General features: G+C 39.4%; 1 protein-coding gene across 1 annotated transcript in view; it reads left to right on the forward strand.

The window, feature by feature from the left end:
- LOC107589786 (tubulin polyglutamylase TTLL5-like) overlaps positions 1 to 17,185 on the forward strand; it is a 35,716-nt gene that overhangs the window by 11,213 nt on the left and 7,318 nt on the right. The window contains exons 2-4 of the mRNA XM_016278315.1: positions 9,667 to 9,748; positions 12,552 to 12,604; positions 14,860 to 14,951. Of these exons, the coding sequence (XP_016133801.1) occupies positions 9,667 to 9,748; positions 12,552 to 12,604; positions 14,860 to 14,951 (227 nt within the window). The remainder of the gene's footprint in view (positions 1 to 9,666; positions 9,749 to 12,551; positions 12,605 to 14,859; positions 14,952 to 17,185) is intronic.

Consider the following 17,185-nt stretch of genomic DNA (forward strand, 5'->3'; position numbering starts at 1 on the left):
AAGTAAAACTGCACATTTTAGAGTGTCCTTTTATTGTGGCCAGCCTAAGGCACACCTGTGCAATAATAATCCTGTCTAATCAGCATCTTGATATGCCACACCTGTGAGGTGGATGGATTATCTCGGCAAATGAGTTTATTAATCCTTTCCTTTATTTTAGTAAAACGTGAGCACTGTATTATTTCTGTCACGTTTCTTTTCTGCTGTGTTTTGGTTTCTCTGATTTCCAGTTTGCCTGTTTTCCCTCGTTTGTTCCTATAGTTTTTCATTTGTTAATTAGTTCCACGCACCTGTTCTGTTTCTCCCTGATTGCATTCTCCCCTGTATTTAAGTCCTCTGTTTCCCTAAGTTCATGGTCTGCTATTATTTGGATTTACGTTGCTGAGCATTTGTGACTGTTTGTTTATGGACTTGTGGATATTCTCCTGGATTTATGATTAAAAAACTCCTTTTGAACTTTACTCCTTTGTCGAGCGCTTGATTACTCAGCCAACGCCTAACAATTTCGTTACCATTATTTAATTAAAATAAGTAAAACTTGGCCAAGATTTAGCTAAATCAATCAATCTTTATTTGCACTTGAAAATATCACAATTCCAGTTTTATTGAGCAATGCTGTCATCCATCCCTTTGTGCCCCGGGTGGGGATTTCACAAATGAGTTTCACATCTGACTGGGTTTTATTTGTGGCCTTGCGGCGGTAATAGACATATTGGTTGACTACCTGCTGTATAGGCTACTTGCCTCACAAACATGAGAAATCTTTCTATAGAAACTTGAAATGTCTACTTTTTTAATAGAACCATTTCAAATCTAAAGCAAATACTCTTTGATTATGTAATCCATATGTAAGGTGCATTTCTCTGTGAAGGCGAGTCAGCATCCTCAGCTTCATCTCTGCAGCCGACTCACTGACTCAGAAAACACAGCTGACTTCAGGCTCGTCTGACAGTGTTTGTGCATATGAACCAGCGCATTTTCACAGTTTATTTATGTAGAAGAAGGTGGAAACTTATTCCAGATTATCTGGACGTGGTCAGCTGATGAATGAGTGACGTCTTCAGTGATTGGATAACCAGGTCCAGATGCTCTTACTTGCAAACTCTACCTGTTTACAAATAAATGGATTGCAGTATACCATGCATAACAGGTTTATGAAATACTCATACGTGTCATAATCTGATTCGGGATCTGTCTTAAATAATTACAGAGGATCAGTGGTGAACTGGCAGATGGTTTATGAAGGGGAAATTATTATTTTTTTAATTAATAAAGCAAATGCTTATGAATCAGTGGTTGTTAGAAAATTAAACTCAACCCGGCCTTCAATAGAACACAACAGTTCATTTTTAAACCTTTAAAGACTCATGTGCTCTTAAACGGATAGTTCATGCAAAAACAGTACAAATTGTATCGTCATTCATTAGGGCAAAATAAAGATATGCCATAATTGGATAGAGGTGAAGTGGAATAGTAGGAGCAATTGGTGATCCCTTTAGGAACCAGATCAGTGATGCCATGAAGCAGGTTTCTAGTGAGTATGGCTCCTGATGTCAGCGCAGTGTGGCCTCGCTCTCTAAAACTGCTCTGTTTACGCAAGGGTACGAGTGCACAGCAAAAACATTCAGACACACTCTCTCTTGTGTCAGTGTTTGAAGGTGCTGAGCTGAGTATAGAATGGCCTCAGGAAATCGTTTGATAAAGATCCACTTTACACCAGAGGGCATTTAGAGACATATAGAGGCTCTCTTACAAAACACAGTGAACTGCCTAAATAGGCAACATTTCAGTCGTGTTCCCAATAGACGGCTGATCCAAAAGACGGGAAGCGGGATTATGCCGTCTTCATGGGCTGGCAACACATTGAATATTAGCAGTATTGTTGTGATTTATGTGTGACGATATAAAATTCTGGAATGTTGCGTGTATTATGATGTTGTTTTTCTCATAAAGACTGAGCCAATTTGACTCCCCGTTTATATTTCATGACAGCTGGTAGGTGTTGCTTTCAAACGTCTCCATGTGCATTTATGTAAGTGTATCAAACGTTGTACGACATGTTAACCAGTGTCAAACATTGTTAGTTTCTTTTTTTTGGGGGGGGGGGGTAAATCCATCCATTATAACTAGTGATCGACCGGTATTGATTTTTTATAACCGATACCAATTATTTGCATGTTTATGTGCCCGATAACCGATATGCAGAACCAATATTTACTTACTGTTATAAAGTAAATAAATGACTGAGTGAATTAAGTCCATACTTCACTTTGGTTTTTCCTCCTTTCAGTCATCTTAAAAAAAAGTTGTCTTTCATGTTCAATTTAATCTTCATATTACAACAATACAAAACACATTTTATTTAAAGCATCAGCAGCAACACTAATATTAACAATAAGCAAAATAAATGTAGAAGGTCTAATGTTTTCAAAATGGAGAAAATAAATAAAGGAAAGAAGTCATATTGTCACGGGGCTGACGAGACGAGAGGCGTGCAGATCCATGTGCAAGCTTTATTTAACAAGAGAAGTGGTCAAACACAGGCAGGGTCGATCAATGGCAAACAGGTATATGGCGGGCAAAACACAAGAATAGTCCTATGGCTAGCGTAGGTCACTGATCGGCAGACAGAATCACAGGGGCGAGATGAGAGGGAAGAATCCAGGAAAACAGGCAAAGATCAGAAACCGAGAGAACAGGCAAGGCAAGGCAAAACAAGGAAACACAGAGACTCGGAACAGGGTACAAGCTAAACAATACTCAGCGGAGAATGATTGTTTGAGTGGGTGTTATATAGTGAGTGAGTGATATGAAATAGCTGTGTGCAATCAGTGCAATCAGTGCAGTGTGTAATCAGTGCAATGAATGATGGGATATGTAGTCCGGGGTGCTATGCAACAGTTTGTGTTGTGCGAGAGTCAATGTAATGGAAAGGGTGACCTCTGGTGGTGAATGAACGGAAGTCCATGGACAGGATTCATGACAGAGCCCCCCCAAGGAGCGGCTTCCAGACGCTCCAAACACTATACGATCCAGGTGGGCAGTGGAGCGGAGGCGGAACAGGGGGAGGGACGGAGGGCCAAGTCCAAGGATAGGAGAGACCAGGGACTAAGGCAGAGCCGGCGGAGCAGGGAGCCAGGGTGGAGCCGGCAGTACAGGTGGAGCTGAGGACCACCACAGCAGAGCAGATGGGACCGAAGATCCCCACGGCGGAGCAGAAGACCACCACGGCAGAGCAGAAGACCATCACGGTAGAGCAGAGAACCACCAGAGCCAGACCGTAGACCACCAGGCGGAGTGTTCCCTCGTTTGTTCTTATAGTTTTTCATTTGTTAATTAGTTCCACGCACCTGTTCTGTTTCTCCCTGATTGCATTCTCCCCTGTATTTAAGTCCTCTGTTTCCCTAAGTTCATGGTCTGCTATTATTTGGATTTACGTTGCTGAGCATTTGTGACTGTTTGTTTATGGACTTGTGGATATTCTCCTGGATTTATGATTAAAAAACTCCTTTTGAACTTTACTCCTTTGTCGAGCGCTTGATTACTCAGCCAACGCCTAACAATTTCGTCACCATTACGTTGCTGAGCATTTGTGACTGTTTGTTTATGGACTTGTGGATATTCTCCTGGATTTATGATTAAAAAACTCCTTTTGAACTTTACTCCTTTGTCGAGCGCTTGATTACTCAGCCAACGCCTAACAATTTCATTACCATTATTTAATTAAAATAAGTAAAACTTGGCCAAGATTTAGCTAAATCAATCAGTCTTTATTTGCACTTGAAAATATCACAATTCCAGCTTTATTGAGCAATGCTGTCATCCATCCCTTTGTGCCCCGGGTGGGGATTTCACAAATGAGTTTCACATCTGACTGGGTTTTATTTGTGGCCTTGCGGCGGTAATAGACATATTGGTTGACTACCTGCTGTATAGGCTACTTGCCTCACAAACATGAGAAATCTTTCTATAGAAACTTGAAATGTCTACTTTTTTAATAGAACCATTTCAAATCTAAAGCAAATACTCTTTGATTATGTAATCCATATGTAAGGTGCATTTCTCTGTGAAGGCGAGTCAGCATCCTCAGCTTCATCTCTGCAGCCGACTCACTGACTCAGAAAACACAGCTGACTTCAGGCTCGTCTGACAGTGTTTGTGCATATGAACCAGCGCATTTTCACAGTTTATTTATGTAGAAGAAGGTGGAAACTTATTCCAGATTATCTGGACGTGGTCAGCTGATGAATGAGTGACGTTTTCAGTGATTGGATAAACAGGTCCAGATGCTCTTACTTGCAAACTTGTAATGTGGTGTTTTGTTTCATGTTCATGTTTTCCATGTCTTTTATTTTGTATTGTTTCATGGTCCATGTTAGTGTCATGCTTCCCTTGCCTCATGTCTCTCTGCCTTGTGTATGTGTCATGTTCTGATTGGTAGTCTTAGTCATGTGTCTTGTTCCCCATTGGTTTGTTCATGTCATGTGACCCTCCTTGTCTGCTATAAGTAGCCTTCATGTTCCCATTGTGCTTTTGTCGTGTATTGCATGTATTTAACCCGCTGTTGGTGAGTCTAGTCTGTTTGTGTCAAGTCTGCTCATGCTATGTCTGTTCAAGTCAAGTCTGTGTCTTAGATTTTTGTTTGGATGTTTGGATCACTCTGTAAATAAACTGCACTTGGGTTCTCACTTACGCTCGCCTTCAGTGGATTGACTCTTTACAGAATACACGACTGCAAAAATGAACCCAGCAGATCGCCTAGTTCGCCTCCGTCAAGGTAATCGCTCAGTTGAGGAGTATGTGGCAGATTTTTGTGAACTGTGCTACCAGGTGGCTTTTAACAATACCTTTCTGAAAGACATTTTCCGTTTTGGACTATCTCATGACATATCTCATTTAATGCCACGCAATACCCCTCAATGGACTCTTGAAAAATGGTGGTGGCGTCCGCTTCCGAATTCACTGCCTGCCCTGTCACGGCCACGGAGGCCGTTCACGAACTCACTGCCGCCCTGTTACAGCCATGGAGGCAGTTCATGAACTCACCGCCTGTCCTTTTACGGCCATGGAGGCCGTTCATGAACTCACTGTCTGTCCTGCCATGGCCAAGGAGGCCGTTCATGAACTCACTGTCTGTCCTTTCACGGCCAAGGAGGTCATTCAAGAACTCTCTGCTTGTTCGGTCACAGGCAAGTGGCCAGTCCATGTCTCTGCACCGCCACGGCTTCCTGCTCTGCCGTCATCACCCGGCCGCCCTGTCCTGCCTGCACCGCCATGGCTGCCTACTCCACCATGGCTCCCTGGTCGGCCTGCTCCGCCGTGGCCCCCCCGATCTGCCTCATCCTCCGTGGCCCCCCGATCTGCCTGCTCCACCATGGCTCCCCGATCGGCCTGCTCCGCCATGGCTCCCCGGTCGGCCTGCTCCGCCATGGCTCCCCTTTTTGCCTGCTCCGCCATGGCTCCCCTCTCTGCCTGTTCCTCTTCACGGGCCTTTACAAAACTCTACCTGTTTACAAATAAATGGATTGCAGTATACCATGCATAACAGGTTTATGAAATACTCATACGTGACATAATCTGATTCGGGATCTGTCTTAAATAATTACAGAGGATCAGTGGTGAACGGGCAGATGGTTTATGAAGGGGAAAAAAACATTTTTAATTAATAAAGCAAATGCTTATGAATCAGAGGTTGTTAGAAAATTAAACTCAACCCGGCCTTCAATAGAACACAACAGTTCATTTTTAAACCTTTAAAGACTCATGTGCTCTTAAACAGATAGTTCATGCAAAAACGTCTCGGGTTACGTATGTAACCCTAGTTCCTCGAGGGAACGAGACGCTGCAAGTGATGTCAACATCCAGCTCAGTTTAAATAGTATCTTTGCAATCATTTGCAATCAAGTCAACGATATCACTGGAAATTAAGTGTCCCCAACTAAGCAAGCCAGAGGCGACAGCGGCGAGGAACCAAAACTCCATCGGTGACAGAATGGAGAAAAAACCTTGGGAGAAACCAGGCTCAGTCGGGGGGCCAGTTCTCCTCTGACCAGACGAACCAGCAGTACGGAAAAATCAATTTAAGACGTAATAAAACAGACGATGAATAATATTAACAGCAATTATTATATGATGCAATCAAACTTATAGCAAAATGTGGTAGTTGTGTAAGTTGTTTCAGGGTTGGCATCATCTGAGGTCCTCTGAGGGGTTGCATCATCTCTTCTCAGGTGTTCTGCATCCCGACTGAAGCTTGTGTAAATCCTAGTTACAATCCCGTGGCAAAAAACTGAGAAAAAAATAGAAACATAATTAGCGTAGCTGCTGTTCCAACCAAGCAAAATTGATTTGTTAACCAGGCTCAGTCGGGAGGCCAGTTCTCCTCTGACCAGAAGAACCAGCAGTACGGAAAAAATCAATTTAAGACTTAATAAAACAGATGATGAACACTATTAACAGCAATTATTATATGATGCAATCAAACTTATAGCAAAATGTGGTAGTTGTGTAAGTTGTTTCAGGGTTGGCATCATCTGAGGTCCTCTGAGGGGTTGGCATCATCTCTTCTCAGGTGTTCTGCATCCAGACTGAAGCTTGTGTAAATCCTAGTTACAATCCCGTGGCAAAAAACAGAGAAAAAAATTGAAACATAATTAGCGTAGCTGCTGTTCCAACCAAGCAAAATTGATTTGTTTAACCCAAACTAAAGAATAATAATGTGACTTTGATCATATATGACTGCAGTAAAAGATTAGGAGATGCATTATTTGAATGCTTGGCTAAAGAGATGTGTCTTTCATTGGTGATCCCTTTAGGAACCAGATCAGTGATGCCATGAAGCAGGTTTCTAGTGAGTATGGCTCCTGATGTCAGCGCAGTGTGGCCTCGCTCTCTAAAACTGCTCTGTTTACACAAGGGTACAAGTGCACAGCAAAAACATTCAGACACACTCTCTCTTGTGTCAGTGTTTGAAGGTGCTGAGCTGAGTATAGAATGGCCTCAGGAAATCGTTTGATAAAGACCCGCTTTACACCAGAGGGCATTTAGAGACATATAGAGGCTCTCTTACAAAACACAGTGAACTGCCTACATAGGCAACATTTCAGTCGTGTTCCCAATAGACGGCTGATCCAAAAGACGGGAAGCGGGATTATGCCGTCTTCATGGGCTGGCAACACATTGAATATTAGCAGTATTGTTGTGATTTATGTGTGATGATATAAAATTCTGGAATGTTGCGTGCATTTTGATGTTGTTTTTCTCATAAAGACTGAGCCAATTTGACTCCCCGTTTATATTTCATGACAGCTGGTAGGTGTTGCTTTCAAACGTCTCCATGTGCATTTATGTAAGTGTATCAAACGTTTCTATGTACGACATGTTAACCAGTGTCAAACATTGTTAATTTCTTTTTTTGGGTGAAGGTTAAATACTAGTTAAAGAAGAGTTTCACTGCGCAGTATCCACCTTATTTTTCAACACGGAAGTAAGCGGTTTTCTGTGAATGAGTGAGAAATAATGAGAAGAATAGCAAAGTGCAATAAACGGTAAAACTGTTTATGCTACAAATTATATAATTAAGACAATACATTAAAATAATATGGTAAGAAGTACCAGTTTGCAAAATCAAGCAGCAAAGCGAGGTGTTTTGTAAAGCTAAAAATAACTGGAAGTGAATGACACCGGAAGCCAGACACATTAAACCTACAAATGGCACGCTCTTATGGGAAAAATAAAGTGGATAGACAACTTCATTGATAACAGGTGTTTTTGCAGAGCTCAGTAAACTCACACTGAAGGGACTGATCATAATGCACTCTTTCGTCATCTGGAGTTCTCTTTGCTTACTTTGTTTATAACCCATTTATAATGTCGATAAATTATTTTTTTTCGTGCTATTCAGAAAAAAAGGTACAAAAGCTGTCACTGTGGCAGTACCTTTGTACCTTATTTTTACACCTAAAGAGTGCATATTAGTATGAGTTCATATTAGTACCTAAACGGTACATTTTAGTACATTTGCAAACATACTGCCCTAGCTGACAGCTTTTGTGCCCTTTTTTCTGAGAGTGTAGCTACACACTGCAAAAACTGATACTGTATGTCAGAATAGATCTGTGTAGTAAGTCTTGGTGTGTCAACTAAAAAAAAAAAACCCAAAAAACCTGCCTCTTGGAATGTTTCTTTTTGAAATCTTTGTGCAATTTTCATGTAAAAAAAAAAAAAAAAAAGATATCTGTTTTGTTTTAATTTAGTATAAAGCAGTGACAGGTACTTGTACTGTGTGTACTTTGTAACAGTGGCTATTCTATTTAAATTATGTCTTTTTTTTTACGGGGGAGTTTAACATTAAACTGTTATTGTCTTTTTGTGTGTTCTGTGTTTTTTCTATTTTGTATCGAAAACAATTGTGAGTCAAGTCCGTGCACTGAGGAGCAGTATATATGTGTCTATGTGTGTTGTTTTAAATCAGTCACTTATTTGGGTTATGTTTGAGTTAAGGATGCTTATGCAGACTGTAATTCATAAAACAGATGTGTCTCTCAGAATCGCATGATGCTTCTTCCTAGTATTGACAGGAATATTCAACTTCGTCTGTTTCTTAAATCACAGAGCTACGGTACAATATGGCTGTAAAATCTCTCCTCTTCTGAGTGTTTAGTGCTGTGTTTACAGGCCTCAGTTATTTACTGAAGTCACAACCACACTACAGTTCACCAACAACAAATCAGGTAGTGACCACCACAAATCTGCATAGTTTTACAGTTAAACTCGCTGCTAGCAATTTTCATGTAAAAAAAAAAAAAAAAAAGATATCTGTTTTGTTTTAATTTAGTATAAAGCAGTGACAGGTACTTGTACTGTGTGTACTTTGTAACAGTGGCTATTCTATTTAAATTATGTCTTTTTTTTTACGGGGGAGTTTAACATTAAACTGTTATTGTCTTTTTGTGTGTTCTGTGTTTTTTCTATTTTGTATCGAAAACAATTGTGAGTCAAGTCCGTGCACTGAGGAGCAGTATATATGTGTCTATGTGTGTTGTTTTAAATCAGTCACTTATTTGGGTTATGTTTGAGTTAAGGATGCTTATGCAGACTGTAATTCATAAAACAGATGTGTCTCTCAGAATCGCATGATGCTTCTTCCTAGTATTGACAGGAATATTCAACTTCGTCTGTTTCTTAAATCACAGAGCTACGGTACAATATGGCTGTAAAAATCTCTCCTCTTCTGAGTGTTTAGTGCTGTGTTTACAGGCCTCAGTTATTTACTGAAGTCACAACCACACTACAGTTCACCAACAACAAATCAGGTAGTGACCACCACAAATCTGCATAGTTTTACAGTTAAACTCGCTGTTAATGCAGTGACAGATGTCATGATTTAATACATTGCTATAGATCACAGTATCCATAATTGGATTCTGTAATATCCGGTTATATCATTGTCCGCCATCACAGGTTCAGGAGAGCCACAGGATGATCATTTAGAGGATTTACTTTGAGTGGATTTACTCCAGGTTGTCACTCCCCAAACCTGTCAGTGTGTTTGCGGCCTGTTTCTTCTTCCATTACGGCTTTAATCTGTTCAGTAGCGCCATCTCTGTGTGGTGTGTGTCCTCCCATTCACTCTCTCTGTGTGTGTGTGTGTGTCTGAATTCGCAGAACTGTACGGTTTCGACGTTCTCATTGATTCCAACCTCAAACCGTGGCTCTTGGAAGTGAACCTCTCTCCCTCACTGGCACGGTGAGCGACGCACACACACTAATCCATCGGTTTTTCCATTTTGTGTGTGTGTATGGTGATGTGTACAATAACAACTTCTTACCAGTGGCCTGTTGCATGAAGCTAGCTGAGCAAACTCTGAGTTGACAAAACCAAACAAATCCAACTTGGTTTAGATCAAGTTCAGCGGGCTCAGAAAGCTCGATAGAATCACTCTCTGTCAACTCAACACATGCCGCAAACAGCCAATCTCATGAAACATGGAGAGTTTGATTCACTTCTCTGCTGAAGATTAAAAGATGTCGTTATTAAAAATATAATGAATGCATTTACAAGGCAGGAATAAACACTGTTGTTGCAGCAAAAGTTTGAGAAGGCAGAAGAAAGAAAAAAATTAATAATTTTAAATAGTTTTTTAATAGTTTATTAATATTTTTTATAGTTTTACAAAGAGCTCAAAAGAAAACATAAGTTTAGTCATTTTAAAAGCTTTATATATTATTTATATGTATATATATTTAAATTAATTTAAATGCAAAGTTAGTTGCCAGTTCATATAATAATTATTTAAAGATATTATATGAATTATAAATAATTATAATTCATACAATATGAATATAATAAATAATTAGCAGCTAAAGACGGGCAGTTTTGTCTCTAAAATTCTACTACTGTAAACGGCTTTAATGTAAAGCAAGAGATACAGGGGGAGTGGCTTTATTGCATCAGATAAATGTCACTGCTATTTGAGATCACTGCATTGTGCGCTTTAAATTCCCACCACAGACTGCCATCCAGACAAGGAATGTTAGGCAAACACAGTGTAGAAATGCAATCAAATATGCTTTTTTAGCACTGATGTGGAGTTTTAAATCAGGCCTGAAAATAGCTAGAGGAATAAGTATGAACTGTAAATATGGTCCTAGTCACGATCTCATATTTAGTTTTGACAGGAATGAAAGCGAGGCTGCGAGGGTTCAATGGATTGCAACATCTTTGCAAAAAACTTTTAGTAGACAAAAACTCCATCAAACTTGTGAGTTTTGAAAGTTACATGCAGTCCAGGACTTTTATACAGTGCATGCCATCATAAAGACTACAAGTTTATCCCTCAAAGCCTCTTAAAATTCAGTATGGTGTATCGAACATCTCTAGCAATCCTTATGAACCTTAAAGAGCTCAAGCGTCTGGTCTACACCACGGCATCTGTCATAAGTGGTGGGATCAGATCAAAACCCCCAAGAAAAGCCTGTTTCAAAGCGTATCAGCAGATGAGTGGAAGGATTTCCCGTTTCAGGTGATTTGGAAGATCTACCCAACTGGTTGTCAGGTCTAGACTGGTCCAAACTACTGGATCAGAAGCTTTGATGCACTGCATCAGCTCTAAGTGAGGCATCCAATGATTTGAGTATGTAACCAGAATGGTTCATGCAGGAATGATATTGAACATAGCGTAGCTGTTTACTTGGCTGTTTGATCAAATAGTGCACTTCCGCTTAGCCAGCTATGGAGAAACTGGTAGCCAGGCAACAGAGTGGCGACGTCACGCACACGCACTCGACCAGCACGGCTCAGCATGGTTGTCTAACCGTGCCGAGAACGGTTTGTGATCGTGCCGCGCCGTACCAGGCTCACGTGGAAATACAACTGGAACCGTACCTGACAGTTCTTTGAACCATTCGGGCCGATAGTGGAAAAGTGGCTAATATGGTATACATCAACTAAAAGCATTTGACAGCATTTCCCTCAGACTGTGAACATACCGAACAGACCCGTTCACCATCAGCTTCTTGGAAGGTGAAGCGTTGGAAAACCAACCTGCGGTTCCATGCCAATGGTTGCATAAAGGCTGGTAAAAGCCATTAAGTGAAGAGTTTTCCAAGGCAACTCTCTCTCACCACTGACAAACTACTAATGAACACCCTAAATAGTGGGAACGTGTGTTATAAGATGAAGAACAGCATCCATCTCATCAGGTTGCTCAGCAATGCTCCAAAAGTGATGAACTGAAGATCTTAATAGTCAATGACTTCCATCATTTGAAAGCTAACTGATAGATGTCAAAGGCCAAATACTCTCCCAGATCAGAGATGAAATGCAGAAATAAAAAAGCTTCTTATAAAGAGTGCCATTTTCTCCCCAAATATTTCTCATTACAAAACAACAAACGATATTCAGAAAAAATGGACAATTTACACTCACTTGTTTCTGTGTTAAACAAATCCTTATGAGTAATTTGTCCAGTTAGAGGGAAGTTCTTCATGGATACTTGAGTCAAACTCAGGCCTGCCATTAAGTGTGCTTGTCAACATGCTCATAAATGTTTGTGTGGTGCTTTGTGTCTAATTTCTTGTTTTATTTTAAGTATTAATTACTTACATTGCTTGTGATATATTTGATATATCTATAACAAGACAATTGTTTTGGACCCCACTGATTTTCATTGTGTGGACAAAACATTTTTCAAAATATCAGAATTTTAATTTGGGTGAACTAGCCTTTTAAAAAAGATACACTTTTGTAGACAGTAACAGTATTCACTGTAAAGGGTTAAGTCATATTGTATTTCCTCTGAAAACTTCAGTCTGCTCTGAGATTTGACTTCTGATATGAGTTCAAAGACTGGAAATGTAGTGCACAAGTCAGCTGGGCTGTTGTTATGGTGGTTTTTACAGCTTGACAGTATAAATCACCATTCACTTTCATTGTATGGAAATGAGCAGCTTGTGCTGTATTGTGTGAAAGCTTATACATTTAAAAGTTTATTGGCCCACAGAGTTAAAATAACAGTGCACTTATGCTTTTTTCTCTTTTATATTTCTAGCGATGCTCCTCTGGATTTAAAGATAAAGGCCAGCATGATCTCCGATATTGTGGGTAAGTTTCAGAGTCTCAGTTGTAACCCTAACCAGTCCTTTACCACTTCATGTTGTGAATGTGTATGTTCGGACATATTTTCAAACCACAGAACAGCCATAACTGCAGGTTACTGTGGCCGTCCGTGGCTTTTGTCATGTGAGTCACACTTGTTTGGTCTGCAGTAATGACCGGTTGAGAAGAAGGAGTGTTGTGCTTTCCTCCCATACATGAGGGTTTGAGGACAATGCAGACAAAATTTGGCAAAATTTGGATGAATAAATAACAAAGTAGGACTGTAATGTAATCAAATGGAGATATGGACTAGCGTCTATGAATAGGCTCACTACATGAACACATCAACTCTGAGAGTCACTTCAGCAGCATTTCACCGTTTCTTTTTAGAAAACTAGCCAAAAATACACACGGAAACTCAAAGGTCTTCATGACTAACCACCAAAATAAAAGCTTGGTTAATACATAAAACTCAATAAGGTGTATGGGGCAGACATCTCAAGCGTTATGAAATTATGAATAAAACTTGAAGGTATTATGACAGAAATATATTATTTGTACAGTAGAATGTACTGTATTTCTCAAAGTAATAATGACAATTTTTTAATTGTGTGATTTATTTTTTATTTTTTTTAAGAAATATCACAATTTTAAACCATAAAGCTCTTTTGTGCAGCACTTTGGCAAAAATGAAAGGTATTGTTCACATTTAATTTGATTAAATTTTAAAAGATTGAAGTGTTAAAAGCTTTATGCATTCATGGTTACCACCGTTTTTGATAAACACAGAATCTACAAAGATGAAAACAGAAAACTGAATTTGGAAAAAAATAAAGTGAGTATGTCATAGGGTTCATAGTTCACGCTGGGCGTCTCACTAAATCCATATTGCTCACAAACCACTAATAGGGCATTGTTGCCTGCTGGTGGTTTTGTGTCACATTCTTCCAACCCTGCAAACTGTGTGATGATCAAAGGTGATGCATCAGAAGCACGGTGTTAAAGCGTTCCCCGCAGGCACTGCTCATTACCATGAGATGACTTACATGAAGGAGCTGTCAGCAGAACATTAGATACTTGCATGAGTCAATGAACTGTCACACTTTGGCTGAAGAAAATACCTCTGCAGCGCTAATGAAAATAATGATTGCTCAAGGCAGAGTTTTGTTGTGCTTACGCAATAGTCTGTCCCCACTCCAAAAGCTCGCAAAGCTCACTGTAATGATTGATCTCTGTACAATGACGGCTGTTGATCGCATGCAGTGTTTCGTCTTGTTCGTTTTTATGGCAGCGTCTGTGTAATGCACATTTCCGATCATTACTTGACATAATTTTTGATTGTCTTGCCACAGTAGAACTGATCAACTCAAGAAGACTGTTCATTCATTCTTTGTAAGAGTTAAGGATTTTGATTCTGATCACAGGTTCTTTTGTTGTTCGTTTGTCTGTGCTTTACTTTGGTGTGGTGATTTTGTTCATTTAAAATTGTGTTGTTTTTGTGCATGGTGCTTTTTATGGCTCTAATATGACGTTAAGTAATACATAAAGTAATAAAAAACAGCAAAATAATTTAGGCGGTATTTATGCAAGGCAGTGTGATGTGTGACGCTTATGACCACATACTCTACTGTTCAAACAAGGTTGCATTTTTTGTTCAACAATACAGTAAAAACAGCAATATTGTGAAATATTATTACAACTTAAAATAACTGTTTTCTATGTGAATATGTGTTAAAATATAATTTATTCCTGTGATGCAGCGTTTAATTTTCAGCATCATTACTCCAGTCTTCAGTGCCACATGATCTTCAGAAATCATTCTAATATGCTGATTTTCTGCTCGGGAAACATTTATTATCAGAGTTGAAAACCTTTATTCTGAATTCTTAGATAAAAGGGAAGTTTAAAGAGCAGCATTTATTTTAAATAGAAATCTTTTGTAACATTATAAATGTTTTTAATGCCTTTTTTTGTTCAATTTAATGCGTCCTTGCTGAAGAGACGTATTTAGAAAAATCGAACAAAATTTTGAACAGTAATGTATCACATCCATCACTGCAGAATTTCTAACATCAAACAGAACATTTGATTTGATTCAATATCAACTTTTCCTGACTGTCTGATTAGTGTTTGGTCTGCTGTTATTCATACACACTTCATTCCACATTTGAATGGATAGAAATAAGCAAATTATGAATACCTTGTATTAACTGTGATCAAAGAACACACTTGTCTGAACAGCAGCTGTGTCTTGTGCTTAGGTTTTGTGTGTCAGGATCCGTTATTACGACAGCCGTGTCCCGACAGAGCTGGGATTGATTCAAGAATGAGGAATCCTACCCAGAAGCCTCAGGTAATAAAAAAATACCCACAATTATTGACCTTATTTACATTGTTTTCCTTGTGTAGATACCCAGAATAAACAACTGAGTTGTCAGTACAATCATGATGATCATTAGAAAACCTTATAGTGTTTTTTAATAAGAATAATGAGAAGAAAACCCTTCATGTTTCAGATATTTTGAACCTTCAGCTTTTTGATAAAATCTTTTACCAAATTACTTACTTTAGTTAAAGGGATCATATGATGTTGCTAAAAAGAACATTATTTTGTGTATTTGGTGTAATGAAATGTGTTTATGCGGTTTAAGGTTAAAAAAACACGTTATTTTCCACATACTGTACACTATTGTTCCTCCTCTATGCCCCGCCTTTCTGAAACGCATCGATTTTTACAAAGCTCATCGGTCTGAAAAGCGAGGTGTGCTGTGATTGGCCAGCTATCCAGTGCGTTGTGATTGGACGAATACCTCAAGCGTGTGACTGAAATGTTACGCCCCTCACCATACTGTGATGCCCTGTCCAGCCGGAGCGACGAGACAAAAACATGAAAACTCATTATAAACGAGGCATTTGTTGCATCCAGTGGGGATATAATTACTGATTATAATGACTTATACTGTCTTTTTACGCGTTGTGTTGCATCACGCTGCATAAACATAAAACCATGTCTGCATTTGTGATCAGAGAAATGACAAACAACAAGCGCTACCCTACACTGCCCAAAAAACTTGTTTTAAATATCATTTAAATATTCGTTCACAACGAAACACAGCGTCACACACGGCGGGTTAGAGTGAGCAGAGGTGGCGGGCTTGAGAACAGCGTGGCTGGCGGATTCGACGAAGGAGGCTTGCGGCAACCACATGTGACGACCCCGGGCTGGACTCTGCTTCGTCCACGGTGAAAGCCGATCCGGCAATCCACAGCGCAAAGTTGATGTATTTCCTCAGCAACCAGCATGGATCAGCTCCAGGCATGACGAAGCAGATATCATCCTCTTTTGGAAGACCAAACAGAGTAGTTTCACTTTCACAATGAAACACACAGCGTCTTCACAACATGGCGGCAGCAACAATACTACAGCGAGAATAAAAGTTATGCCTTCTTTCTTTGCGTGCACATTTGGGTGGCGTTATGCAAATCTTCCCACATAGTGATGTAGACATGTGGGGGCGTGTTAGAACGAGCCGTTTTAGGTAGGCGTGGTTAACTCTTAACTTTTATAAAGAATATCTCTTTGGATTTGAGACTTTAGTCTTTGCAACTTTACAGATCTTCTTTATGCACCAAGAGCTTGTAACACTCCAAAGAGAAAGAAAAAATTGAAATCGCATCATATGACCCCTTTAAGTGATTTGTTACAAGATTTTATCAGAAAGCTAAACCTTTTACAGAATTACTTGGACAAACATTTTAATTCGTTCTTTTCTTTATCTGTATCTTACTAAAATGGGAAGGAGTGTATATTACTATTGCATTTCCCATTAATTTCTGCTTTGTTTCCCAGCCAGTGTGTTTTGTGACACTTAGCTTTACGTAAATTAAGCTTTGACTCATCGGTCAATAACCAGTGTATTCGAAAGACTTTACTTAAAGGGTTAGTTCACCCAAAAATTAAAATTAGCCCATAAATTACTCACCCTCAACTCATCCTAGGTGTATATGACTTTCTTCTTTCAGACGAATTGTAGCGTCTGGACCACTCCAACACACAATATATATTTTGTTAGCTAGATTTCACAAATACTTTGTAACACCCCAGGACGCCGAACAAGACCCTGGTTTCATGGTAACCCGATACATTTACAACCTTGTGGAATGCGAGCCGGCTCTCAGCTGCTTTCTCCAGAGCTAAGGGGTACAAATGCACAGGAGAAATGGACTGTTCTACTAATTAATTCATAGGAAAACCTTTCTTTGATTGAATCCACATATCCTTCAGGCCATTGTGTATATTATTGCTGTTTTGTATTAATCTGTTGTATTATAGACTATTTTTATTCATGCTTACGATAAACCACTCATTCATAGAAGTAACTCTACCATGTCTAGTATCTATGAATTCGTCTTCGGATGATCTAACTGAGAGTGCATATTACATGCTGATACCTCTGCAACATATTGATGTTCTAAGAATCATTACTAATTTCTGCATCAACACCCAAGTGAATTACATATGCAAAATACCATGCTTAGAGACAAAGGGCCATAAAAACGCAGAACTCCCACTTGAGATCCCGGCCT

The sequence above is a fragment of the Sinocyclocheilus grahami genome, unplaced genomic scaffold, assembly GCF_001515645.1.
Source record: "Sinocyclocheilus grahami isolate Dianchi unplaced genomic scaffold, SAMN03320097.WGS_v1.1 scaffold120.1, whole genome shotgun sequence".
In the NCBI taxonomy this organism is placed as follows: Eukaryota; Metazoa; Chordata; class Actinopteri; order Cypriniformes; family Cyprinidae; genus Sinocyclocheilus; species Sinocyclocheilus grahami.